Raw genomic sequence first — 26,192 nt, forward strand, 5'->3', positions numbered from 1 at the left:
CACGCAGCACACAGTGCCTCGCACCTCAATGTGACCTGGCCTCTGTGTTGATTGGAGTGGGAGGCAGGCATGGGGGCTGGGACAGGAGGCACAGCTGGCTGCGGGTGCCTGGGCCTGCTGTCTCTGGGAGGGCTTCTGGGAGGTGGTGCGATCGGAATGTGTCTCAGAGTACAAACCTGGTTGCGTGGCGAGTAGGAACATGCTTTAGGCAGAGGGAGCAGTGTGGGCGGAGTCCTGGGAGCTGGGGCCAGGTGGAGCAGGCGAGAGGGACATGAGGCCAAGTTCCCTCGGTCCAGCAGAGAGTCAACCAAGGCATCCCTAGCACACACATCTGCTGGTTTCCAGGCGTGGCTGCCGTCCTGGCGCTGTGCTGGCTGCCGTCCTGGTGGTGTGTGTGGCTGTCGCGTTGACCACGTTCTTGATGGTTCGTTAGGCAACTTTTCAGCATGGCTGGCCCTCCTTCCCAATTCCAGAGCGGCATTCTTCCCTTGTGCCTGCACACCGCCCCGCTGAGCCAGGCTGAGAACCCTGGCTTCCTTCTGCCTGCTGGAAGCCGGGGGTCTTGCTTGGTGGGAGGCAAGGACGCAGCTCAGTGCTGACCAGGCTGGGCTGGGTGGGGTGGCCGAGGACCCCACCTGGTGGGTGCAGGGCGAGGGTCTCTGGGTGGGGGTTTCTTTGGAAAGCTGGACTAGTCGTGCCCTGCGTGTGGGAGCTGGGTCGTGGGGCTTGGAGGTGTGTGTGGGAGGGACGGTGGTGAGCGGAGAGTGACCATGCCCCTCTCTTGCAGGGAGCCCGAGCGTCATGTTAGGGTGAAGCAGAGGAGCTCAGTGCTGAACATGCTAAGGAGGTTGGACAAAATCAGGTTCAGAGGTCACAAGAGAGATGACTTCCTCGATCTAGCGGAGTCTCCAAATGCCTCGGACACCGAATGCAGCGACGAGATCCCCCTGAAGGTGCCGCGGACCTCGCCCCGGGACAGTGAGGAGCTGAGGGACCCTGTGAGTACCTGTCCTCGTCCCCTGGTGTGGGCTGGGGTGCCGTCCCCGTCCTCTGTGGCCGGGCCGCGCGTGAACTCAGGCAGATTCGTGTCCTGCCCGTGCTGGTCAGAGACGGACTGGGCCTGACTCTCCACTCACCTGCCCCCGACCCCTGCAGACCTCATGGGGCCGGGGTGCTGCCAGGCCGAGCCTTCTGTGTTCCCAGGTCTGATCAGCAACTGCACTGGTTTTCCTCACTGGCTTTTCTGGGTGGGTGGCAGATTTCTCACGCACTTGTGACATGGAAGCCTCGGCCTGGCCCTGGGAGCGTTGACATGCGGATGCAGCAGGGCGCGCACTGTCTGGAAGCTGCTGGTGCCTGGCTTGTCTTCTGGTCAAGCCGAGGTGCACGTTCCAGCCCCCAAAGCTGGCTGAGCCCAGGCTGGGCCCTCGTCAGCCACGCGGAGTCAGGACTGGGCCTGTGGCCGGCTGGGGGGACAGCAAATACCCATGGAGCACCTCAGTTAGGCCCTGGGGCCTGGGTGGGAGCCAGGCGGGAGCCAGGCGGGAGCCAGGCAGGATTGGGCCCTGCCTTGCAGAAACTTGCATTTGGTGGGGGGCGGGTCGGGTCCTGTAGCATGGTGGGCTGGGTTCCCTGCGGCCCCTCCTCTGGCCCAGCGTGGCCTCTAGCACCTCCCGGTGTGCACCCACCATGTCCAGCTGGTTTCCTCTCCCATCCCCTGAGCCAGGTCTTCTTTCCCGGTGTGGCCTGGGAGCGCCGGCCTCCCCTGGCTCCTCGCGTTGCTAATGCTTTATAGCAGGACAGTGACTATGCGTTGCTCTCAGCAGGAATGAATAATTTACTGCTGCTGCTGCTCTCTCGACGCTGCCTAATCAGCAGAGGCGGCCGCTTGGCTTCCTGGGGCGTCACCACAGAGCACGGAGCACCCAGCCTGCGGGATTGGCCGTCCCTGGGCAAAGGTCGTGGTTGGTCCTGGGAGTGGACCGGGACCCTGGCGGGGTGTCTGCCCTTGTGTGGGTTATGTGGCAGAATGGCAGGGGCCTGCCCTCACCAGAGAGCTGTGTCTCATCTGCCTCTGGCTGGGGCTGGCACGGAGGGCGTGGGCCACGATTCTCCGATGGTGGTCTTTGTGCTGAGTGGTGGGTGTCTCGGAAACAAAAATCTCCCTCCCCACACACACATGGTTCCAAGCTCAACAGGGAGGGGTGACAGGGATCCCACGCAAAGGCCAGAGTGGGGCTGTTTCCCCAGCTCCCTCTCCGCCGTCGGTCTTTCCTGCTCCAGGCGCTGTCTAGGTAGCGGCCCTCCCGCCTGAGGCACCCTGTGAGTACCTGTCCTCGTCCCCCGGTGTGGGCTGGGGTTTCATCCCTGTCCTCTGGCCGGGCCAAGCGTGGACTCAGGCAGATTCGTGTCCTGCCCAGGCTGGTCAGAGACCGACTGAGAGTGCATGGTGTCTGAGGGGCGGGTGGGGCTGGCATGGGAGGAGTGGGTGGTGCAGAGGGTCTCCAGGGCCTGGCCTCCGGGGATCCTCCCCAGCCATTGACCAGCCATGAGGCCTTGGCGGGCCACACAGTCTAGCAGTACCCGCCCATGGCGTTTTGGTGCAGGTCACAGCTACTGTCATGGAAGAACATGGGAACTGGCACCTGGTGCTGCCCCTCCCTGGGATGGTCCAACAGCCAGCCTGGCCAAGGGCCTCCTGCCAGGGGTGGTCTCTGCGTAGAGCTGCTAGCATAGTGGGACTGGGCTGCTGGAAGGTTCTGGTACCAGTGCCGGGGCCTTGTGCTGTGTGGCAGGCCGGGGCTTTGGTGTTGGTGGAAGGCGAGGTTTGCGCAGGAGGTGACTCTGGAGGTGCGGTGCCTCCAGGACCAGGCCTGGCTTCTGTGGCTATCAGGGGAACATTGGTCCAGCCCTGGGGCTCCTGTTGAGGTGAGGAATTGGGAGAACTCGTGGGTGTTTATTCTGGGACTGTGATTTGGTGTCCCGTGTTTGGATGGCTTTGCTTGCCAAGGCTGTTATCGGGGGAGAGCCTTTCCCTGGGGTTGCCGTGGTCCTGGACATGCCGTGGTGGGTGAGCTGGAGGGCTGGAGTGAGGGGTCAGGTGCAGGGTTGCAGGTGTTGGTCTGGTTGGATCAGCAGGAGGTAGGGCTGCAGGATTGTGAGGGTCTTCACCTGGGGCAGAATATCTGGATTTGGGGGGCATCAGGGAACCCCTGTGGGGGAGGGTCACTGTCAGAGCTGGCTGCTCCAGGGTGATTGTCTGGGGAGTAGCCTGGAGAATGTGCCTCCTGGGGGTGGCAGAGGGTATGGTGCTGGTGGAGTTGCTGGGGTCACAGGAGAGGCAGGCTGTGGTCTCGACCAGCTCTGGTGGGCAGGTGGTGGTCCACGAGGCATAAGGAGTCTTGAGGGGGCATGTTGAGTTGAGAGGGAGCCCGCCGAGGAGGGTCACATGCTGCAGAGGCCAGGGCAAGGTCAGCCTGTGGACTGGGGCCCCCCTTCCTCAAGGCTATGAGGGGCTGCAGGGAGAAACCACCGCAGGGACTCGGCTGTCCGGAATCCCAGGAGATTCCCAGTGTGGGCAAGCAGGGCCCTGCTTGGGGCATCATGCTGAATGGAGGTCAGGCGCTGACCGCCGAGACCAGGCTGAGCCCCTTAGCTGTTTAACCTGGACCTGAGCCTCAGTGTCCTCAGCTTTTAAGGGGGATGGCAGTCTCGTCCACCCCCAGGCCTGCTTTAAGGATTCAGTGAGATACTAAGTGAAACGTGCATGGCTGGCATCTTGCTTGTGGTTAGCTTGCAGGGAGCTGTAATTATTAATGACCGTGAAATATTGATTCGCTAAACCCTCCTCCCAGTTCCAGGGCTCCTTTGCAAAGCCTCATTCCTGTAGCATGTAGACGCTGCTCCGGGCCAGGCTCACGAGGCTCCCCGGGTGGGGGGCTGTGCAGCGTTGCCCTGCTCCTTCAAGCCCTCCTCTCATCAGCCTTCTTCGGACATGCAGCCTCCCAGAAACATCCTGAGATCTGGTCTCAGGCACAGAGACCTTGGGGGTTGGTTTTATAACAGCTTGATCGAGATGTTCCCACCCAGTATACAGTTCACCCACTAAAAGTGTGCGATTCAGGGATTTCTATTAGTAGTGTATTCATAATGCTGTGCGACCTAAATTACTACAGTTTTAAAAGGTTTTTAGCACCTGAGAGAGACCCCATTCCTTCAGCAGTCACTCCCATTTCCCTCGGCCCCCAGCCCCGCCAGCCGCCAGCCTGCTTTCTGTCTGTGGATTTGCCCGTTTGGGACATCTCATATAACACGTGGCCTCGTGTGTCTCTTCTTTGCTTGCATAAGGGACTCGAGGTTCATCCATGCTGCAGTGTGCATTGGTGCCGCCTGCTTTTTTATGGCTGAACCTGTTTAGTCATATGGTCCAGCCACATTTTCTTTTTCTTTTTTCTTTTCTTTTTTTTTTTTTTTTTGAGACAGAGTCTCACTCTGTCACCCAGGCTGGAGTGTAGTGGTGTGATCTCGGCTCACTGCAACCTCCACCTCCCAGGTTCAAACGATTCTCGTACCTCAGCCTCCCGAGTAGCTGAGCTGAGACTACAGGCACACACCACCATGTCCAGCTAATATTTTGTATTTTTAGTAGAGATGGGATTTCGCCATGTTGCCCAGGCTGGTCTTGAACTCCTGAGCTCAGGCAATCCACCCGCCTCGGCCTCCTAAAGTGCTGGGATTACAGGCGTGAGCCACCATGCCCTGCCTGTTGTCTTTATTCATTGATCTGTTGTGGGCACCTGGGCGGTTCCCACTCTTGGACTGTGATGATTAAGGCTGAATGCCTGTGATTGAGTTTTTTTTTGTTTTGTTCTTTGTTTTTGTTTTTTTTGGGACGGAGTCTCGCTCTGTCGCCCGGGCTGGAGTGCAGTGGCTGGATCTCCGCTCACTGCAAGCTCCGCCTCCCAGGTTTACGCCATTCTCCTGCCTTAGCCTCCCGAGTAGCTGGGACTACAGGCGCCCGCCACCTCGCCCGGCTAGTTTTTTTGTATTTTTTTTAGTAGAGACGGGGTTTCACTGTGTTAGCCAGGATGGATGTGATTGAGTTTTTGTGTGCACGTGTTTCCACACGGTCTCGCTGGGCCATGCAGGGACCCGAGGTTTCCCTTTTCCAGGATCCACCGTATTCTCCCGTGCAGCTGTGCCATCCTCTGTGCCCACCGGTAGGGTCTGAGGGTTTCCCTGGAGGGGCAGATTCAGATAGGAGCCCGTCCTGCAACCTGGGGTGCTCTGACCGCCTCTCCCAATGCTCCAGGAGCTCTTCCGTGGGGGACCCCAAACAGCCTCACTCTTGGCAGCGGCTCAGGATTTCGCCCTGGAATGTTGTCCCTTCAGCGAATCTGTCCCCACTGAGGGATCGCAGGTGCTTGTGGCTCTTAGCGTCCATCACTCCTGGCAGCCTGGTGCCCACGTGGGCTGCGACACCCTTGGTGGAAGTGCTGGACCGAGTGTGCCTGTGTGGTGGTCCTGGCAGCTGTGTGGTGTACCCTCCATAGCCCCATGAGGGCCGTGTGCCCCCACCCTGGCCTCCATGGTGTGCCCTCCATAGCCCCACGAGGGCTGTGTGCCCTCACCCCGGCCTCCATGGTGTGCCCTCCGTAGCCCCAAGAGGGCTGTGTGCCCTTACCCCGGCCTCCATGGTGTGCCCTCCATAGCCCCACGAGGACTGTGTGCCCCCACCCCGGCCTCCACGGTGTACCCTCCATAGCCCCACGAGGACTGTGTGCCCCCACCCCGGCCTCCACGGTGTACCCTCCATAGCCCCACGAGGACTGTGTGCCCCCACCCCGGCCTATGCAGTGTGCCCTCCATAGCCCCACGAGGGCCGTTTGCCCCCACCCCGGCTTCTGTGGTGTGCCCTCCATAGCTCCCCGAGGGCCGTGTGCCCCCACCCTGTCCTCCGTGGTGTTCTCAGGCTTTTCCCTCCGCCGCCCTGAGGGGCGAGACGGCAGTGCCGAGTCTCTGTAGGTCGCATGGCTTTTTTTATGCAGGAAGTTGGTCATCTTTGCACACATGTAGGCTTCATTCTTTTTACTTGTTGTGGTAAAATACAGAGCTTAGAATGCACCGTTGTCATTTTCACTGTCAGCATGTGGTTTGGGGCCTGGAGCACATGCCCTCTGTTGTGCTGCCATCACCACCTCCACCTCCACCTCCAGAACCTTTCCTCATCCCAGACTGAGGCCCAGGATGTGTCACACGCCAGCTCCCTGGGGGGAATTCCTCCTTGCCCCACCCCGGCAGTCTGCCAGCCTGCATTCCGCCTCCTGTCTCTGATTGTGACTCTTGGGGACTGGGGATGGGTGGAACCTCACAGGTTGTGTCCTTTCGTCTCCTGGGGACGGGGGATGGGTGGAACCTCACAGGTTGTGTCCTTTCGTCTCCTGGGGACGTCTCCTGGGGACGGGGGATGGGTGGAACCTCACAGCCTGTGTCCTTTCCTCTCTGGGGACATCTCCTGGGGACGGGGGATGGGTGGAACCTCACAGTCTGTGTCCTTTCCTCTCTGGGGATATCTCCTGGGGACGGGGGATGGGTGGAACCTCACAGCCTGTGTCTTTTCGTCTCTGGCTGCTGTCACCGAGCACCATGTCCTCCAGGTGTGCTCACCTTCACTCCTGCTTCCTTTCGTTGTGGGCTGTTTGTGTCCTGGGACAAAGTGGCTGAGAGTAGAACTCAGACCTGCTTCGGCGGGGAAGGTTGGAGGGGCCCTGGATGGGCTTGGGGGGCCCAGGAGGCTGGGCTGGGAAGGGGAGGTAAAGGCGGAAGAGACGGGTGACTGTGTGGCCAGTGCCGGCTGGAAGGAGAGGTGGCGAGGAGGAGGTGGGCACGCTTAGGGCTGGGCAGCGTCTGGGGTGACCCCCGACCAGGAGGCAGGAGATGGGAGACGTCCCCAGAAGACGCATGCCCCATCTTGAGAGGGCTGCAGGTTTCAGTTGAGGCAACAGTTGGAGAAAACAGTTCTAGAAAAGCCAGAGAACTGAGAAATGGCCGGGCCCGGCACTCTGGTTTTATGGTGGCAGCCACAGCCTTGGTGTCCTGCACCCCTGGGGCTCCGAGTCCAGGCCTCTGACTCCAGCTCAGGGTGGCTCCTCCGGAGGTCTGAGAAGGGGTCAGCTGGAGAGCCCCACAGGGCTTGCAGAAGGATTCAGACCCCAGCATTTCAGGGCAGCACCCCAGGGTCTTGTGTCCCAATAGGTGGCCCCTTGTCCATTGGTGAGTCCCACAGAGCCAGTCCTCACCACCCTGGTGTCCAGGTGGCTCCCAGCTGGGCTGCGGAATCCCAGGACTGGGTGGAGGCCATAGGGCCCAGCCCTCGTGGGCCTGGAGCAGCTGTCGGAGACAGGGTTGGTGCATGTGGATGGAGCCAGGTCACCCGCACAACGCTGCCTGTGCTTGCTGGGGAGGGTGCTGGGCGTGACGGAGTTGAATTTTCCGCCTCTGCACTGGGCAGAGCTTTTTCATGCAGGCCTCTGGCCCCTTGCCACATGCCGGTTGTGGAGCCCCACACAGCCCCCCGCCCGGTGGGGATGGGGATGGGGAGGGAAGAGCACACTTATTTGCAGGGCTGAGTGGGCAGAGGCAGATGGGAGCCTCCAAGCTCCTCTCCAGCTCCTCAGCCTCCGGGAAGCAGCCCTGCCCGGGCTGACGTGCTAGAAAAGGGTGGCATGGCCCAACTGTTTTCCCCAGGCCTCCCCGAAAGTGTGCCACAGCCCAGGCTCCTCAGAAGCCAGGGGGCCCCCAGCTGCTCTGGTTCCATCCCTCTGCCCACCCGTGGGCCTTCCTCCCCTGCCCCCAGTGCCAGCATTGTCTGTCCTCCTTGTCCCAGGTGGGTACTGTTTGGAGTTGGGGCGCTGGGACGTTTCCCGTGGCAGTAGAGCTGTTTAAAGTATGGCTCCCTGTCCTGCCCTCCCTGGGGAGCCCCCCACCTAGTGAAGGTGGGGACTTGGATGAGGCGACATGGATGCCCGCCCTGTCTTCGTCCCTGACTTCCAGGCAGCCTTTGCTCACGTCTGCCCCAGGGAAGGGCTGGCTGTGTGGGGCTGTTTCAGGGGCTTCGTGATGAAGGCTGCTTCTGGCCCGGGAGCCCAGCAGCTGGGGGCTCTGGCCGGCTCTGCTTTCTCCACGGGTCGATGTCCTTGCCACTGCTGCCAACCGGAGTCCCCAGGTGGAGGCGGCCAAGGCCACTGGCTTCCTGGGGACCCCAGCCTGCCTTGTCACCAAGAGGAAGGGGTCCTCTCTCTCCAGCATCACCTGAGAGGATCCCAGGAGGGATCCGTGTGGGAGAGGCAACCCCTAGTTCCGAGCAGGGTGTCCATGGGGTGCAGGCAGGAGGCGGGCTGGGTGGGCTCCGGGGGTCCCAGCTGTACAGGGGGTGTTTCTGTCCTCAGCGTGGGGCTGGGACTTGGGGTCCTTGGTTGTTGTTTAGGCCACCTCCCTGGTTAGAAAATTCATGATAAGCACTGAGGTCTCCCAGGCCAGGCCTCTAGCATCCTGTGTGGGCCACGTTACTCCTGGGCCACCCTCTGGCCAGGCTCACCCTTGGGTGCCCATGCTCTCAGCAGACAGTTGAGGGTGAACAAGCCCGCTGGCCCCAGGCACACACCTGTCCTCTACCTGCAGGGAGGCATTGTCAACAGAAAGAGGAAGCAAAGTATTTGGAAAATGTCTCTTGCAGGTGGGCCCTGCTGAGGGCAGGGGGAGCGTGGCGGGTTCCCTCGGTGGGGAGCGTGGCGGGTTCCCTCCGTGGGGAGCGTGGCGGGTTCCCTCGGTGGGGAGCGTGGCGGGTTCCCTCCGTGGGGAGCGTGGCGGGTTCCCTCGGTGGGGAGCGTGGCGGGTTCCCTCGGTGGGGAGCGTGGCGGGTTCCCTCGGTGGGGAGCGAGGCTGCAGAGGTTCCCGGCGGCTGGGTCTCATTTCAGCTCAGTGTTTATGACCTCTTGCTCCTTGCGACAGGCACGTTCCTGTCTCTGACCTTGCCTTGCAACCGCTGGGGGCAGGGTGGCTAGGTTTGACTCAAATGCAAGGAAAATGGCGAGACACTTCTGGAAGCTACGTAGATAAGAAACCTAAGGAAGGGGAGACAGAGGAGAGGAAGCGATCAGTGTGCATGTCCAAAAGCCAGCCCAAGGCAGACTCAGCGAAGGGGCAGAGGGCGTGCCCAGCTGTGCAGGAGCGAGGGTGGGCGAATGGCAGGAGAAGGGGCAAAGGCAGGAGCCAGGTGCCAGCCTGGTCCTCGGTCCTCGGTCAGGGGTCCCGGAACTGCCCGAGGCACGTGGGGGCAAGTGGGTCGGGGCAAGCACGTAGCGCGTGGCCCGCAGTTTCTGTGTTTGAGATCTTTAAAAGTATTCATAATGAGCTGGGCACAATGACTCACGCCTGAAATCCCAGCACTTTGGGAGGCCAAGGCAGGTGGATCACCTGAGGCTAGGAGTTCAAGACCAGCCTGGGCAACATGGTGAAACCCCATCTCTACTAAAAATACAAAAAAAAAATTAGCCAGGTATGGTGGCAGGCGCCTGTAATCCCAGCTACTTGGGAGGCTGAGGCAGGAGAATTGCTTGAATCTGGGAGGTGGAGGTTGCAGTGAGCCGAGATCACGTCACTGCATTCCAGCCTGGGCGATAGAGTGAGACTTCACCGTCTCAAAAAAAAAAAGAGAAATCATAATAGAAAACATTCAAAACATTCCACACACTTAAACTAGAGAGCAGCGGGCTGGGAGCCCAAGTGCCCTTTGTCCCTTCATGGTTGGTACCACCCCTGGCTACTCCTGTGCTGGGGAGCCGTGTCCTCCCTGCCCCCCCCCCGGCCACTCCTGTCCTGGATGGCCGTGTCCTCCCTGCCCCCTCCCCCGGCCACTCCTGTCCCGGGGAGCCGTGTCCTCCCTGCCCCCACCCGGCCACTCCTGTCCTGGGTGGCCGTGTCCTCCCTGCCCCGATCCCTGGCCACTCCTGTCCTGGGTGGCCGTGTTCTCCCTGCCCCGATCCCTGGCCACTCCTGTCCTGGGTGGCCGTGTCCTCCCTGGCCCTGCCCCCGGCCACTGTATGACTCTAGAGCAGGTCCTAGGCACGTTCTCACTCTGTCTGAAACGCGCCAGGGTCTGTGTCTGAAAGATGAGGACTGGAGAGAAACAGCCCAGGGCAGTGCAGGGGGTCTGGCTGCAGGCTTTGCAGCGTGCCTCCTCCTGGCTGCGTGTGGGGGCACCCAGGCCCCTGCCCACTGAGGTGAACCATTTCCAGGCTGCCTATGTCAGAGCCACCTTCATGGGGATGTTTAGCCCCCGGTGTCTGTCCTGGGGCCCCAGCTGGGGTCCTAGTCTGTTGGCACCTGCGTCGTGAGCTTCCAGGGTCAGCTTGGAGCCCCAGACCCATGTCCGCTGCTGCGTCAGCTGGAGCACAGGTGGGGTTGTGTGACCTCCTCGGGACTCTTTTGGAGTTTCTGTCCTGGACGGGTGCTTGTGGGATCCCAGCTCCCAGCACCTGGGCTCCGCTGGCCTCCCGGAGCAGGCGTCCCGCGTTCCTCATCTGTCAGTGTTGGGATAGACCCCAAGCAGCACCCACAGGGTCCCTCCAGCGGGCAGGACAGATGGAATCACCCTGCCTCCGCTCACCCCCTGGGAAGTCTTGCCCAGCAGCCGAGTAGCTGAAAGTGTGGGAGGTCGGGCACCCAGAATAGGGCAGCCACAACCAGAGTGCCCCGCCCAGAAGCTGCTGGTTTCTTCCTGGGCTATGGCCACAGCGTGGGTGATACATGTGTAAGGAGCCGTTGCAGTGCTGCTCCGGGCGGCCCTGTCGAAGCTGCACATCCATTACCTGGCTCTGGAGGAGGAGGTCTGGGGACCCAGGTGGAGAAATCGGGTCCCTGCCCTCCTGTGGTGGGGCACTCACTCGTGTGCTGTCTCTCACCAGATCCTTGGCAGGATGCAACATGGAGGGTGACTGTGTGGCGTCCAGTGTGGGGCCCAGGCAGGCCTGGCTGTGCCAGGCGTGGTCCCTGCTTTCTGTCCCATCAGCAAGATGTGGAGCGGCTGCCTGTGCCCAGCCCCTGGGCTCCAGGCATCCGGCAGCGGTGGCCTGTAACTCGAGCCTGTCCTGGCTCGCTGGGGCTGTGAGCTGGGGTTTTTGTGGAGCAGACGGGTTGACGAGGCCCCTGTTTGGAGTTTGCTGTGGCTCGCTGGGGCTGTGAGGTGGGGTGTTCGTGGAGCAGACAGAATGACGAGGCCACTGTTTGGAGTTTGCTCACTTCGGTTCCAGCAGACCCTTCTGCCCGGGGGCCAGTCTCTCTGATCTACTCTGTGTGGCTCGTGGAGGTACCCCCCAGCCTCCACGCAGATGTGAGGGCCTGTCTCTGGCATGGCCAGCCGGACACACGGGGCCAGCACAGTTCCAGGGTTTTCTTCTGTCTGCAGCCCGAGGAGATCGGAATCACAACCATCAAGAGACGAAGCGCCACTCCTCTAGTTTCCATTTTTAAGATGTTTCTTAAAGTCAACCTTACAGGGGCTCTGAGGACATCCACGTTGTCTGAGCTATCCCTGCCCCTAGCAGAGCAGGCTGGGTGGACAGACACGGGTCTTACGCTGGGGGCTCCATCGCCCCATCTGACTGTTGCGTCGTCCCCATGTCCAGAGACTGCAGCTACTGGTCCCTTTCCCATGCCACTGCTGCCATCCTGGGGCCCCGGGCACCCCTGGGGGAACCGAGTGGTGCAGACCCAGGGTGCCACAGGTGGCCCCTTTGAGCTTTCGGTGTTTTTCTTCTAGGCTGGTCCAGGGACCCTCATCATGGCCACAGGAGTCCAGGACTTTAACCGGACAGAGTTTGATCGACTGAATGAGATCAAAGGTCACCTGGAAATTGCCTTATTGGAAAAACACTTCTTACGTGAGTACCAGAAAGCGCTTGGAGGGGATGGGACAAGCTGGGTCAGGGGTGGCTGAGATGAGGGATATTGTCTTGCCCAGGAGCTGGGTCTGATGAAGACCCATGCCGGCTCCATTGCTGGACGCGAACCCTGGGCAGCTGTGGCTCCGGCGTGGCTCTTTGGGCTGGGTGGTCCCAGCACAGCCTCTGCCCCTGCGTTTGAGCCTCCCTTGCGGCCCTGCTAAGCTGGCACTCAAGGTTGCTCCACAGGGGCTGGGGGCATGGGGGCCTTTCCCCCGTGGGGTAAAGGAGAGTCTCAGGGGAAGAGGAGTGAAATGTTCTGAGAAAATTGTAATTATTTCAGTGAACGCGTCCCTTGCCTTCCCAATGGGTAGCTCCGACTTTTTCAGAGTTTTTGGAAGGACTCTGAAATCTTCCGTTTGTTCTGGTTGGTTTGTGTGTCCAGGAGGGAGGTGGGGCAGTGGACTCTCGTGTCCCCTGGCCTTGGCCAGGCGTGCCCGGCTTGCTGGGCTTTGGGCTCTGCAGCAGTAAGAATGGCAGAGATTCTCATAGGAGGGGCTCGCAGGCCTGGGCCCACTTGGTGTATCGCTCTTGAGCCTCTCTCCCCACCTGTGTCCTCCCTGTTGTCCAGATGTGGAAACTGAGGCACAGAGGATTCACTGAAGTCACCCTGCCATGAGGTGACATCTCGCTAGTAAGGGGCCACTTACCAGTAAGACAGCGCCAGGCAGGTGAGTCCCAGAGTTCCTGCCAGCGACCCTGCCGCGTGTGGGTTTCACAGCTGACACTATGGTGGAATTCTTGTTATTACGCTCCTGTGTGTCCAGAGCCAGTCACTTGTGAACCACATGGAGCCCCCGTTTGTGACAGGCAGGGGCTTAGGACCCGAGTGGGTAGGTCACTCCCGTCTGGGTGTTGTGCCCAGCGGGGGTCTCTTCCATGCTCTGGACCAGTCGGTGCCTTTGCCAGAAGGGCTGTTGTCTGGGTGCCCCATCCGTGGTTACCAGTGCTCTCATGTCAAGGCCGGTCCACACGGCCTTGTGGGTTCACCTGGCAACAGGCCAGAGCATGGTAGTGAGCCTGTGTGTGTGTGGCACTGGACTGTGTGTGTGCTTAGACGGCATAATGAGCTCTGTGTGCTCATGTTTGTGTGGCCATGGTTAATGGTGTGTGCATGAGTGTGTGTGTGTGTGTGTATCTTTATGTACAGCGGTGGTTAACTCTGCGTATGCGTATGTATGAATAGTTAACCATGGTAGTAGTTAACCGTGTATATATAGACAGTGGTAGTTAACCCTATGTGTGCGTGCGTGTGCGTGTGTGCAGTGGTGGTTAACCCTGTGCGTGCATGCACGTGTGTGGCAGTGGTTAACCGTGTGTGTGCACATGTGCAGTGGTAGTTAACCCTGTGTGTGCCCATGTGCGGCGGTGATTAGCCCTGTGTGTGTGCGTGCGTGTGCAGCAGTAGTTAACCCTCTATGTGCGTATGCAGTGATATTTAACCCTGTGTGTGTGTGCGCGTGTGTGGCAGTGGTTAACCCTGTGTGTGTATGTGTGCGCTGTGGTAGTTAACCCTGTGTGTGCGTGTGCAGCAGTAAACCCTGTGTCTGTGTGCGCATGTGCAGCGGTCGTTAACCCTGTGTGTGTGTGCATGTGCCCGTGTACAGTTGTGGTTAACCGTGTGTGAGTGTGTGTGCCCGTGTGCGGCAGTATTAACCGTGTGTGTGTGTGCATGCCCATGTGTGGCAGTATTAACCGTGTGTGTGCACATGTGTATGTCCATCTGTACTCTGACAGCTTTTTCAGGCCCCTGAGGACTAGACATTGGTCGTTCTGAGGACAGCTCTGGTGACACGTTGTGGCTGTGCCGTGGAGTGACTCAGTCTACCCACTAGTCTTAGGTTGCATAGAGCCAGCCTGGGCAGAGAGGGGCTGGGCCCCGTGGGCTGCTGACAGGGTTCGGTCCTCCCGATGACCATCCTGGCGACCTGCCGCCTGCAACCTCGCCGGTTTGCAGTGGTGGCTCTGCTGGAGTTGATGGAACTCTGAGAATGGAGAAGCCGGGCTCTCCCTGGGTGGTGGCAGCAGGGGACGGGCCCTTGGTTGACTGTCCAGCGGGGCCTGTGCATGGAGGGTGTGGCCCGGAGAGCATCGCTCGGCAGACCCTAGTTAAGTCGTCAACCCCCAGAGGCTGCCTTGTCCGCTGAACCTGGCGAACTGCCTTTCTGTGAGTCAAAGGGGTTGAATATTGATGGTTTTTCAGTCACGGGGCAGGGGGTCGACGTTTCACTTTCAGGGAGCAGGTGCTCTTGGCGCAGGGGAAGGATCTGTGAGCATCAACAGGGACCCTCTGCTGGGGCCCAGGAAGCTTCAGGAGAAGGGGCGAGCTGGCATGTGGGGTGGAGGGATGGAGGGACGCCTGTCCGTGCACATTCACTTTGAGGCTTTGTTGATACAAAGTTGCAAAATGGAGACAGCAGAGCCCACAGGGCTGCCTCTCTGGGGACAAGCAGATCCCGGAGGAAATGAGGCCACTTGGTCATGAACAGAGCTGCTGGCGTCCATGGACCAGCACTTGTGACTGTGTCCTCAGCATTTGCCAGAGGAGCATCTCCTTTTACCCCTTGGTAGCTCATGAAGTAAAAGTGTTGGGTTCAACTCTGACAGCCTGTAGGGTGGTGAGCACAGGGATTCTTTTTTAATGACGGAAAATTTCAAATGTATCCAGAAACGGAGCAGAGTGTCATGGGCCTCCCTGGTTGAAACCCACCATTAGCCGCAACAAGATTCCAGACCAAGCAGCTTCCCTGACACGCCCTCTCCCTGCCCCCTACCCCCTACGCGCTCCCCGTCCCCGCCCCCCCCCCCCCCCCCCCCCCCCCCCGCTGATGTTTTGGAGCAAATCCCAGCCAGCATACTCTCATTTCAGCTGTAAATATTTCGGTGGGTAGCTCAATGTGTTTTAAAAACAAAAGCCACAAGTCTAATATCACAACTGAAAAAAGCAAACAGCTTTTCGTTAATACCATCAGCTGTCCAACTTAGGTTCAAATTTCCCTGATAGGGAATGAGCCATTGCACTCCAGCCTGGATGACAGAGTGAGACCCCATCTCTTAATATTTTTATTTTATTGTATTTTATTAATTTATTTAGAGATGGAGTCTCACTGTCACTCAGTCCGGAGTGCAGTGGTGTGATCTTGGCTCGCTGTAACCTCTGCCTGCCGGGTTCAAGTGATTCTCTGGCCTCAGCCTCCTGAATAGCTGGGATTACAGGCGCCCGCCACCACGCCTGGGTAATTTTTGTATTTTTAATGGAGACGGGGTTTCACCATGTTGGCCGGACTGGTCTCGAACTGTTGACCTCAGGTGATCCACCTGCCTCGGCCTTCCAAAGTGTCAGAATTACAGGCGTGAGCCACTGCATCCGACCCCATCTCTAAATAAATAAATAAATAAATAAATGAAGGAAGGAAGGAAGGAAGGAAATAAATTTCCCTGAGGAGGTCTCAGGTTGCTTTGCAGCTCTCTCTGAATGAAGAGTCAGATGAGGTTGGCGTGTTGTGCTTGGCAGTGTCTCTCTCCAGTCTTGACCCTGCAGGTTCTCACATCACACTTTTTGTCCTTGGTAGACCAGGTCACCTGCTGGACAGTCTCTGCTGTGGACTCTGCTGAAGGTGGCCTAACATGGTCCATACCCTGTGCTTCCCGGTCGCGACAGGGTTGGGTGACCCTCGGGGGACGATCCCTCTGTTGGTGGTGCTGTGTGCTTCCATGAGGCAGTCTCTGTTCAATGTCACAGCTTTGATGATTATTGCTCGGAGCCATCATTTCATTAGAGGTTGCAGAATGGTCATTTTCTACTTCCGCCATTCCCTTTCCATTTGTTAGCTGACACATTTCTGAAAACAAACTTCCCTTTGTCCGCCGTTTGGCTCCACCGAGGAGTAGTTCATAGACGAGGGGCAGAGTGCATGGTTGGAGTCCCCCCTCGTTTTCCAGTTTTCAGAATAATAAGTTGCATTCTCTTCTGAGAACAGCCACCAGTGAGGGTGTTGGGCTCTCCTGGGGTTTTTGGTATTCTCATGGGACAGTGAATGTAAACATATTTGGCGTGTTTTGATAATTCTGGTTTGTATCTGATTAATGCTCAAATGGTTCTGCCTCTGGGCCTCTTTCAGTTGGCTTCCGAGAGTCCTTTTGACACAACCCAGTTGTCTCTGAGAGATTCCTTGCTTTTTGGTGTGACCAGATATCCCAGGCTCATCACCAGTCCTGGAATTGACCATTTCTGAAATAAAGCCCTGGTTCCTTTTGGTGGAAGCGGACATTGACACACTCCATGGGGATCCTGGGGCATTGATGGCCGCTGGTGACCTGTTGTGTCTGGACCTTCTCAGTGGACAGGGCATGGGCCTCAGGAGTTCATACAGATAATTCTATGGGAATTCACATCCAGGACTCCTAAAGTGCCTGTTTAACCTCATCGGACTTTTATTGTATCTTTCTTTTGCTGAAATCTTGGTTCTCAGTGAATATCATCAGCATTACTCATTTGTTTGATCCCTTGATAATACACACAATCTCAAAATAAAATATCACAGGATTACTCAATGTGGTCTGTATTTGTTTCTAGTTCTTTTGTCCTTAGGACATGTTCCACTAGAAGGGTACAGGTTGTGGTGTTCGACAGTCATTGGCAAGACTTTTTCCTTCCTTTGTGGCTGTGTTATCAAGTCAGTACAGAGTTGGGTGCATTTGTGTCTTTTCACCTTAGATTTCTAGAGATGGCTTTTTTTTCTTTTAAATTTTGACATGATTTCAGACTTACAGGAAAGTTACAAAAATAATACAAAGAATTCTTGTATATTTTTCATCTAGTTATTCCCCAAAGGTTAATATTTTACCACATTTGTCTGTCTGCCTCTCTTATCTATCTATCCATCCATCCATCTATTTATCCATTCATAGATCCATCCATCCATCCATCCATTTATCCATCCATCCATCCATCCATGCATCCATGTATCCATCCATCCATCCATCCATCCACGCATCCATGTATCCATCCATCCATCCATCCACGCATCCATGTATCCATCCATCCATCCATCCATCCATCCATCCATCCATCCATCCATCCTTCTATCCATCCATCCATCCATTTATCCATTTATCCATCCATTTATCCATCCATTCATCCATTTATCCATCCATGGATCCATCTATCCATCCATCCATCCATCCATCCATGCATCCATGCATCCATCCATCCGTCCATCCATCCATCCATCCATCCATCCATCCATCCATCCGTCCATCTATCCATCTATCCATCCATCCATTTATCCATTTATCCATCCATTTATCCATCTATCAATCCATCCATCCATCCATCCATCCATCCATCCATCCATCCATCCATCCATCCGTCTATCCATCCATTTATCCATTCATGGATCCATCTATCCATCCATCCATCCATCCATCCATCCATCCATCCATCCATCTATGCATCCATGCATCCATCCGTCTATCCGTCCATCCGTCCATCTGTCCATCCGTCCATCCATCCATCCATCCATCCATCCATCCATCCATCCATCCGTCTATCCATCTGTCCATCCGTTTATCCATTTATCCATCCATTTATCCATCCATTTATCCATCCATCCATCCATTTATCCATCCATGTATTCTTTTTTTCTGAGCTGCTTGGTGGTCGGTTGCAGACACAATACCCCTGAGTGCTAAAAACTTTTGTTGTGTTTCCAAAAAGCAAGGATATTCTCTTATCTAACTACAGGACAGTTATCAAAATCATGAAATTAACACTGATACAATGCTATTATCTGGTCTGAGATCTTATTCCTACCTCACTATTGTCTAGTAACGTCCTTTGTAGCAAAAGACAGTTCTGAGTTGCAATAGTTTCATACTTCTTTTGTCTCCTTTCACCTGGAGCAGTTCCTTCTTTGTTTCCTGATATTGACGTTTTTGAAGAGCACAGGTCAGTTATTTTGCAGACTGTCCTCAATTTGGGTTGGCCCTGTTTCCTCATGAAGAGACTCAGGTCATGCGATTGTGTCCGGGTGCCACAGACATGATGGTGTGTCCTTATGTCACATCAGCGGGTACATGATGCCATTTTGTCCCATGATGCATGATGTAGAGAATTCTTTTTTAAATTAAATTTATTCGTACAGCTATCTAAAATCGTTTCCATGGTTCCAAAGTCAAGGTATATTCAGAGAAGTCGAGTTTCTCTTCTTGCACCCCGCCCCCATTTCCTTTCTTCCCCTGTAGATAACCAGTTTCCTTCTAATTTTACACTGTATTCTTCCAACTGAAATTTTTATAAGCATGAGCATCTATATTGATTCTTACCTTCCTGCTTAGATAAATGTTAGGGTGCTCACACTTTCTACACACTCACATTATATCCTGTAGGTCACTCCAAAATGGTACACAGAGATAATCCCTGTTCCAGGTTACACCTGCCCCTGTTCCGTGTTACAACTGTCCCTGTTCCATGTTACATCTGTCTCTGTTCTGGACCTGCCCCTGTTCCAGGTTACACCTGTTCCTGTTCCAGGTTACACCTGCCCCTGTTCCGTGTTACACCTGTCCCTGTTCTGTGTTACACCTGCCCCTGTTCCGTGTTACACCTGTCCCTGTTCTGTGTTACACCTGCCCCTGTTCCATGTTGCACCTGTCCCTGTTCCATGTTACACCTACCCCTGTCCCCAGTTACACCTGTCCCTGTCCCCAGTCACACCTGTCCCTGTTCCATGTTACACCCATCCCTTTTCTGGGTTACACCTGTCCCATGTTACACCTGTCCCTATCCCGGGTTACACCTGTCCTGGTTCTGGGTTACACCTGTCCCTGTCCTGGGTTACACTTGTCCCTGTCCTGGGTTACACGCATCCCTTTTCTGGGTTACACCTGTCCCATGTTACACCTGTCCCTGTCTCGGGTTACACCTGTCCCTGCTCTGGGTTACACCTGTCCCTGCTCTGTGTTCTACCTGTCCCTGTTCCAGGTTATACCTGTCCCTGTTCCAGGTTATACCTGTCCCTGTTCCGGGTTACATTTATGTCCACAGTGTGACTGTAGCGTGGCTTCATCCACTTGTCTACTTGTTCCCTTTTTTTTTTTTTTTTTCCACTTTTATTTTTGAGACAGGGTCTCATTCTGTCACTCAGGCTGGAGTGCAGTAGCACGATCCTGGCTCACTGCAGCCTCATCCTCCCAGACTCAAGCAGTCCTCCCACCTCAGCCTCCTGAGTAGCAAGGACTATAGGCACATGCCACCGCACCTGGCTTTTGTGTGTATGTGTGTGGAGACGGGGCTTCACCATGTTGCCCAGGCTGATCTTGAACTCCTGGACTCAAGCCATCCATCCGCCTCAGCCTCTCGAAGTTTATTACAGGTGTGAGCCACTGTTCCTGGCCTTGCTTATTCCCTGTTGATGGACAGCTGTACTGTCTCCAGGAGTACAGGATGTTAGTAGTTACAGGTAGTTCTTAGCAGGCTGTCTGCACCTGGAGGATATGGAATGAGCTTGTTTTTATACCCCAAGCATGATGTCTTGGGTATAGTGGGAGCTTGGTGAATGGAGGGATTAATTGCAGATGAGTTGGAGTTTGCCCAGCAGAACCTATGCCCTGTCCCATTCTCACACCCATCTTAGTCCCCAGAAGGATATAGAATGTGAGAAAGGACATTATGTAATCTGGAGACCCACAGGTGTATTCTGGTTGTCACTAAGCCAACATCTGTGTGCTACTGTGGCCATCCCTGCCTCTCCTGACCTGCAGGAGGGAGTGCTGGCGTGGAGAGCTGTGTTAGGAGTCAGGACCCAATTCCAATCCTTGACTCAGGCACTGGTTAGCAGGTGACTGTGGACATTTACCCGTTTGGGGCCTCAGCTCCCCCACCTGTAAAACAGCTAAGTGGTCAGTGTTAAAATTCCACTCCATTATCTATAGTACCTTCTCTCAGAAAGCAGAGTATTATTCTTCACAGAGGAGAGGAAATGGCCCAAGTATGCCGCAGCCTTCTCTGATGATTAAATCCTGAAGAGTACATTTTCCTTCAAGAAAGTGACACAGGATGAAGACTGTGAAGTCGAAATGGATTTTGGCTCGTGGCTGAAGGCAGGAGCCTAAATTTGTTAAAGAAGCACATAAATAAATTAAAAGCATCATGCATTTTTATGTAGCCCCAAATGCATTTCGGTTGCTAGTGCTTTTTGAGCGCGGTTGCCGTGCACGCGTGTGCATCTGTTGGTCACTTGTCACCTGCCGCGCGCAGGCTCTGGGAGGTGAGATTCCCCAGGGTTGTAAGGTGCACACACAGCCTCTACGCAAGGGCAATGTGATGCAGAATTTGGATTTTGGAGGGGAAGTGCTTCTGAGGACCCTTGGGGCCAGGGAGCTTCTCTTCCTGGGGGCTTCTCGGTTGCTAGGCTGTGTAGGGGAGCCCTCGTGACTGCCTTTCTTCTTCCTGTGTCGCTGGGGAGGGCTGCAGATGCCTCCCGGCTGAGCTGGAGGGTGCTTCCCTAGGCTACCACGCCCCATCTCTGGGCATGGGTACCCTCATAGCACCAGACACGGGTGGATTCCCGGCAGATGCACTCAGATGGGCAGTGGCAGTGGTTCCCCAAGAGTGTGACTTGGAGAGAAGGTGCCTTTTCCTCCTGAGCCCCTGGTGCTCCTGGAAGCTCCCTTTCCTGCTGTCACATACGGGGATCAGAGTGGCCGGCCCTTAGGCCATGGGAGGTCTTCTCGAAGAAGCTGGCAGGAGGGGCCAGCCATCTGCCTCCTGAGGCCTGCAGGGCTTCCTCTGAATGCACAGCTTTAATGGAGGGGTCCTGGAGGGGAAGGGAAGTTTCTAGGTGGCTGTTCTGGGTGATTCAGAGGGAGGAAAACCTTCCTTACCATTGAAGTCTTCTGGAAGCAGAGGGGTCTGGGGAGCTGCCAGCTGCCTGCTGGTGAGGGTGTCCTTTTGAGACCAGATGGAGACAGGTTTAGGCGTGGGGTTGACTCAAAATCTCTGGACTTGCCCCTTCGGACCTGGGCCTGTGGGTGTGGTTCTTGACTCAGGCCTTTTAAACTCCGCTTTTACAGTTTCTCCAGTGGTGAAAAGATAAACTCTGAAGACATACCTGAGACTGGGCACTTTACAAACAAAAGAGGTTTAATGGACTTACAGTTCCACATGGCTGGGGAGGCCTCGCAATCATGGAGGAAGGCAAGGAGGAGCAAGTCACATCTTACATGGATGGCAGCAGGCAAAGAGCGAGCTTGTGCGGGGAAACGCCTCCTTATAAAACCGTCAGATCTCATGAGACTCCTTCACGATCACAAGAACAGCACAGGAGACACCTGCCCCCGTGTTTTAATTACCTCCCACCGGGTCCTTCCCACAACACGTGGGAATTCAAGATGAGATTTGGGTGGGGACACAGTCAAACCATATCAGACTTCCAGGGCCAGACACTGGGTTGGTCTGGTTCTGCCCTAGAGTGACGTGTTTAATAAGTGATGACTGTGAGCGGCTGACCCAGACCTACAGAAGGGAGCAGACAGGCAGAAGATAAAGACAGGTGGCTCTGAGACAGTGGCGTGTCTGTATTACACGGAATTTCCCTAGGAAAAAACGAAGTTGGCCCCCAATCCATGTTTCTCCATCACCTGCATTGCCCCATGAACACCCGCCTGCTCTTTAATTACACATTGTGGATGTTCGGCCCTGGGATCCTTCATTGCCCAGGACAGATCTTTGAGTACGGGGTGAGCTGACCTCGCCACACTGAGTTCCTGGCCCCGTCCCTGGAGCTCACACCTCAGAGGAGAAACCCCTGATCCTGCCAGCGGGGGGCGTCCTCCCTGCTGCCCCCAGGGGCTGGGGTGAAGTCAGAGAGGGACCCTGAACACGCCTGCCTGTGTGTTTTGCAATGGCTGCAGGTCCTGGGTCCGGCATCGTCATCCGACAGGTGTTTTGGATGATGCCTGTGTTGAATTCCATGGGAAGTGTTAATTCAGGAACCACTGCCCACCTCTGTGACCTCTCTAGTCAACTGCATCCTGCCCCGATGAACACATCCCAGCTCCCTGGCCTCACAGCCGAGGTCCTGTGTGCAGTGGGTGAGACAATCCCCAGGCCAGCAAGCCTTCCCGTCCTCTGCACCTCATCTGTAGATGAGGCTGCATGGCAGAGACAAGCTCTCTCGTGGCACATGGAGTGTACTGGTGCAGCACCTGGTGTGTCCTAGTGTCCCAGCTCTGTAAGGAGACCCTTATTTGTCACATTCATCTACCAACTGGACTCATGTGGGAGGGAGTAAAGGTAGCTGCTGCCTTATCTGTGACTTCCAAGGGCTTGGGCCCAGAGCCTGGCAGCTATTGGATGCTCAGCGCACGTCTGCGTGTATGTATATATGGATGGATGGCTGGCTGGCTGTGGGTGAGTGGATAGGTAGATGGGTAGACAGGTGAGTGGATGGGTGGATGGATGCATTGCTGGATAGATGGATGGGTGGATGGATGAATGGATGGATGGATGAGTGGACATGTAGATGGATGGATGGGTGAGTAGATGGATGGATGGATCAGTGAGTAGGCAAACAAATAGGTAGATTAGGTAAATGGGTGGGTAAATCATGGATGGATGGATGGGTGGATGAACAGACAAGTGAGTGGATGGATGGATGAATGGGTGAGTGGATGGATAGATGGGTGGGTGAATGGGAAATGGGATGGGTAGATGGATTGGTGAGTGGATGGATGGATGGATGGATGCGTGAGTGGATGGATGGATGGGTGAGTAGATGGATGGATGGGTGAGTGGATGGATGGATGAATGGATGGATGGGTGAGTAGATAGATATATGGGTGGGTGAATGGGAGAAGGGATGGTTAGATGGGTGGGTGAGTGGATGCGTGGATGGATGGACATGGGGGTGGATGGATGGGTGATTGGATAGATGGATGCATCAATGAGAAGGCAAACAAATGGGTAGATTAGGTAATGGGTGGGTAAATGATGGATGAATGGATGGATGGGTGAATGAGCAGACGGGTGAGTAGATGGATGCATGGATGGATGGATGGATAGGTAGATAAATTAACTAATAACGCTGTTTCCTCCACTAGGCATGCCCTTTTGCACATACTTTAAGGCCTCACTGGCCACCTCCCAGAGCTCCGGATGTACCTCCTTCCTCTCATTCTGTCTGGTGTTTGGTCCCAGGCACGGTTTTATCTGTGCCACCTTTGCTTCCTAGTGCCTTGGGGCCTAGAGTCACCAGCTGGAAGTGGAGTTGGGGAGTGTCCCTGATTGCCCCTAGCCCACACTCAGCAGGGAGCAGGTGCTTGGCAGAGAGCCTGTTGCTGTGGGAAGGGACTGGGGGCCCGGAGGGCTTGGCTGCTGGGTGCCAAGTGCTTGGTTGGAAAGGGAGGTTGCGGGGGCGAGGGACGGCACGTGCTGTCAAGCACACGCCTCTCCTGGCTCCGTGCTGGGCCGGAGCCCCACAGTCCAGCCCACGGGCTGTCAGATGCCACGTGCCTCTCACAGGGAGAGGTAGGCATCGGTTTCTGAAAACCAGCTGCTCCGGGTGGAAACCCTGGCTGGGATCCTAGTTCTTCTTATTTGGCATGGTAAAAATGTCAGTACATTATTTGTCCACCTTAGATCCTGCACTGGTGTCCTGAAATGGACCTAAAACGGCGGTCGGCCAGCTATGCGCGCAGCAGCCTACGACATTAGGGTGTGATGTGCTTGGAAGGTTGCTTCTTCCTAGTTACCGACCGAGACGGTGTTGATAGTTGATTGTTCAGTAAACATTACCGCCGCACATAGCGGTAAATGACACCGCAATAAATAAATGTTAGGGAGAAAATGCGGCAAAACTTGACCATGAAAGCAAGGCATTTCTTGGAATTTTTTGTCTTCCCCGAGCAGGTAGGGCCATGGGAGGAAGGGGTTAAAGCGGCTGCCTCTGTGTGGCGGCTATAGCTGGCGCTGTACTCTGGGCTCTGCAGTGTAACTTGCAGCTGGGTAATTCGATGGAGGGAATGCCTGTCTTCTAGAAAGGTCCTGTGGTGATAGCGGGAGGGCTGAATTGGGCTGGGAGAGTTCAGGTGAGAGTCCAGGGGAGGTGGCCAGGTGGGACCTCTGGGGGTGTGGGCCTCTAGGGGTGCGGGCCTCTAGGGGTGCAGGCCTCTGCCTGGCCAGGAGCAGTTTTTTGGGTGGATCCTGAGTTCGCGCCCCTGGTCTGGTGGGAAGGAGTTTTATTTAAAGATTATCACTTGATTTTTATTTTTGGGTGAGGCAGGGCCTGTTGAATCAGTCGTGTGCCAAGAGGACTCCTGCCTGAGAGATCTACTTTTGCAGGTTTAAAAATAGCCGCAGAGCTGCTTTCCTTCCTTCCAGTAACTTCCCTGTGGGCTGGGCGTCGAGGCTGGGTGGAGGCCGGGCCTCGGCCTCACCGTCTGGGCCTGCGTAGGCCTGAGCCGACGCATCTCCTTTGCCTCCCCTCAAATCAGGGTGGCCGTTCACTCATCAGAGAACGTGCTGGGGGCTGCCCTGGAGTGACCGGTGAGGTGGTCATCCCTGCCCTTCTCCTTCCAGACGCTGGGGAGGTGTGAAGGCTGGAGTGGGTGGGTGCACAACCGGCCTGGCTGTCCCGGGGCTTCCTTTAGCCTCTGTGGGGCGATTTGTATGTGCGATGTGTCGCCACACCAGGCTCTTGTCCTGTCCCGGGGGCTCCTGGTCTGTGGCTGATCTGCTTCATTCCTTGGAGAGTGGTGGCTGGTGCTATCTGGAGTGGGTGGGGCTGCCTGCAGGACCAGAGCCACTCTTCCTCGTGAGCATCCCTAAACCTTGTGCTAGAGCTTGACCCCCGACTGCAAGACGCCTGTGGGTCTGAGGGTCCCTCTGGGCACACAGAGTGTCCCCTGGGCCTCCTTCCATCTTCCCCTCCACCCCGACATATTTTGCTGCCCCATGACTCTTGTGATAGGTTGGAGTGGGGGCAGGCCCTGGCCCATTGGGTAGCCATGCTGGTTTCCCCATGGCCATGCACCTGGGCTGCCTCGCTTTCTTTCCTGACAGTGAGACGGCCGACGTGCCTTCCTGGGCACTGGGGGAGCAGACCCCTGGATGAGAACTCATGAGGCAGGCACAGATTTCTCGTTTCAGGTGCTCCCTTGGCACTTAGGTTCTCGGGGTTCGACTCACTCCTTGGCCAGGCATTTTGGGCCCCTGGCCTCCCACTGGGTTCCTTGCCATTCGGTGGCTGCTGTGACCAGGTCTGCTGTGCACTCAGCCCATTTCAGCCGGCACTCGACCCTGGAAGAGGCACAGCTCACTGGGCTGGAAACAGTGCCACGGGATCCGCACAAGCCGTGGCCTCTGATGTGGTGGCTCCTCTGCTCCTGCAGGGCCATGACTTTCTGGTCTGATGTCGCAGGCCACGGCTCCCACCCCTGGGTCTCCACCTGGGACTTGGCCCCGGCAGGTGTGATATCACGCGCATCCTGGTGCACCCGGGCAGCCTCCCATCCCTGTGCGGCGTGTATGGCTGCCGCCTGGATGCTCACACACGTCTTACACGTGTCTGTGCCCGAGACAGGTGCAGGGAGTCTCGGGAGAGAAGGTGCCCGGTGCTGCCATTAGGATGCGCTGTGGCAGGTCATGCATTTCTGGGCCGCGTGGGTGACTCTGGAACATCCCCTCCACTGTGCTGTTCACTGTGGAGCTTTAGAGAGGCTCAGTGTACAGTTTTCTGGTGGGGCCGCCTCGGTGGCGGCGCCAGGGAATCCTGCTTCAGGTGCCTTTGGGGGCACAGCTGGAAGTGGGGAGGAGAGAGACAGAGCTGGGGCCACCGGGGACCCCATACTCCTGGAGGGCTCCTGGACCCACCAAAGGAGGGCTTCCAGTGGTTTTAAGACCCAAGGACTGCCAGAGGCAGGAAAGTCCACGCCGGGCCGGGTGGAAGGATGAGGACTCGCCCAGCCTGCCTAGGCACTTGGTTCCTTTGCCTGACACGATCATCTCAAGGGAGAGGATGGTTGGCACAATCATGGCCCCACAGAGTGGCCATGTCCCCCTGCCTGTGAATATGGCCTCCCCTGGCAGAAGGGACTTTGTAGATGTGGATGAGTCGCAGACCTTTGGCGGAGATGGTTCTGGATTATTGAGTCACAGGCCTTTGGTGGAGATGGTTCTGGACTATTGAGTCT

The 26,192-nt window shown here is 56.3% G+C and overlaps 1 protein-coding gene across 4 annotated transcripts in view; it reads left to right on the forward strand.

Annotated features, from left to right (window-relative positions):
* Window positions 1-26,192, forward strand: part of LOC105489795 (GRAM domain containing 4) — a 102,300-nt gene that overhangs the window by 48,043 nt on the left and 28,065 nt on the right. For all 4 annotated transcript variants that reach the window (XM_011754885.3, XM_011754880.2, XM_011754882.3 and 1 more), the window contains 2 exons: window positions 788-998; window positions 11,819-11,939. In XM_011754885.3, the coding sequence (XP_011753187.1) occupies window positions 837-998; window positions 11,819-11,939 (283 nt within the window). In that variant the 5' untranslated portion in view covers window positions 788-836. The remainder of the gene's footprint in view (window positions 1-787; window positions 999-11,818; window positions 11,940-26,192) is intronic.

Source organism: Macaca nemestrina, chromosome 15, assembly GCF_043159975.1.
Source record: "Macaca nemestrina isolate mMacNem1 chromosome 15, mMacNem.hap1, whole genome shotgun sequence".
Classification (NCBI taxonomy): Eukaryota; Metazoa; Chordata; class Mammalia; order Primates; family Cercopithecidae; genus Macaca; species Macaca nemestrina.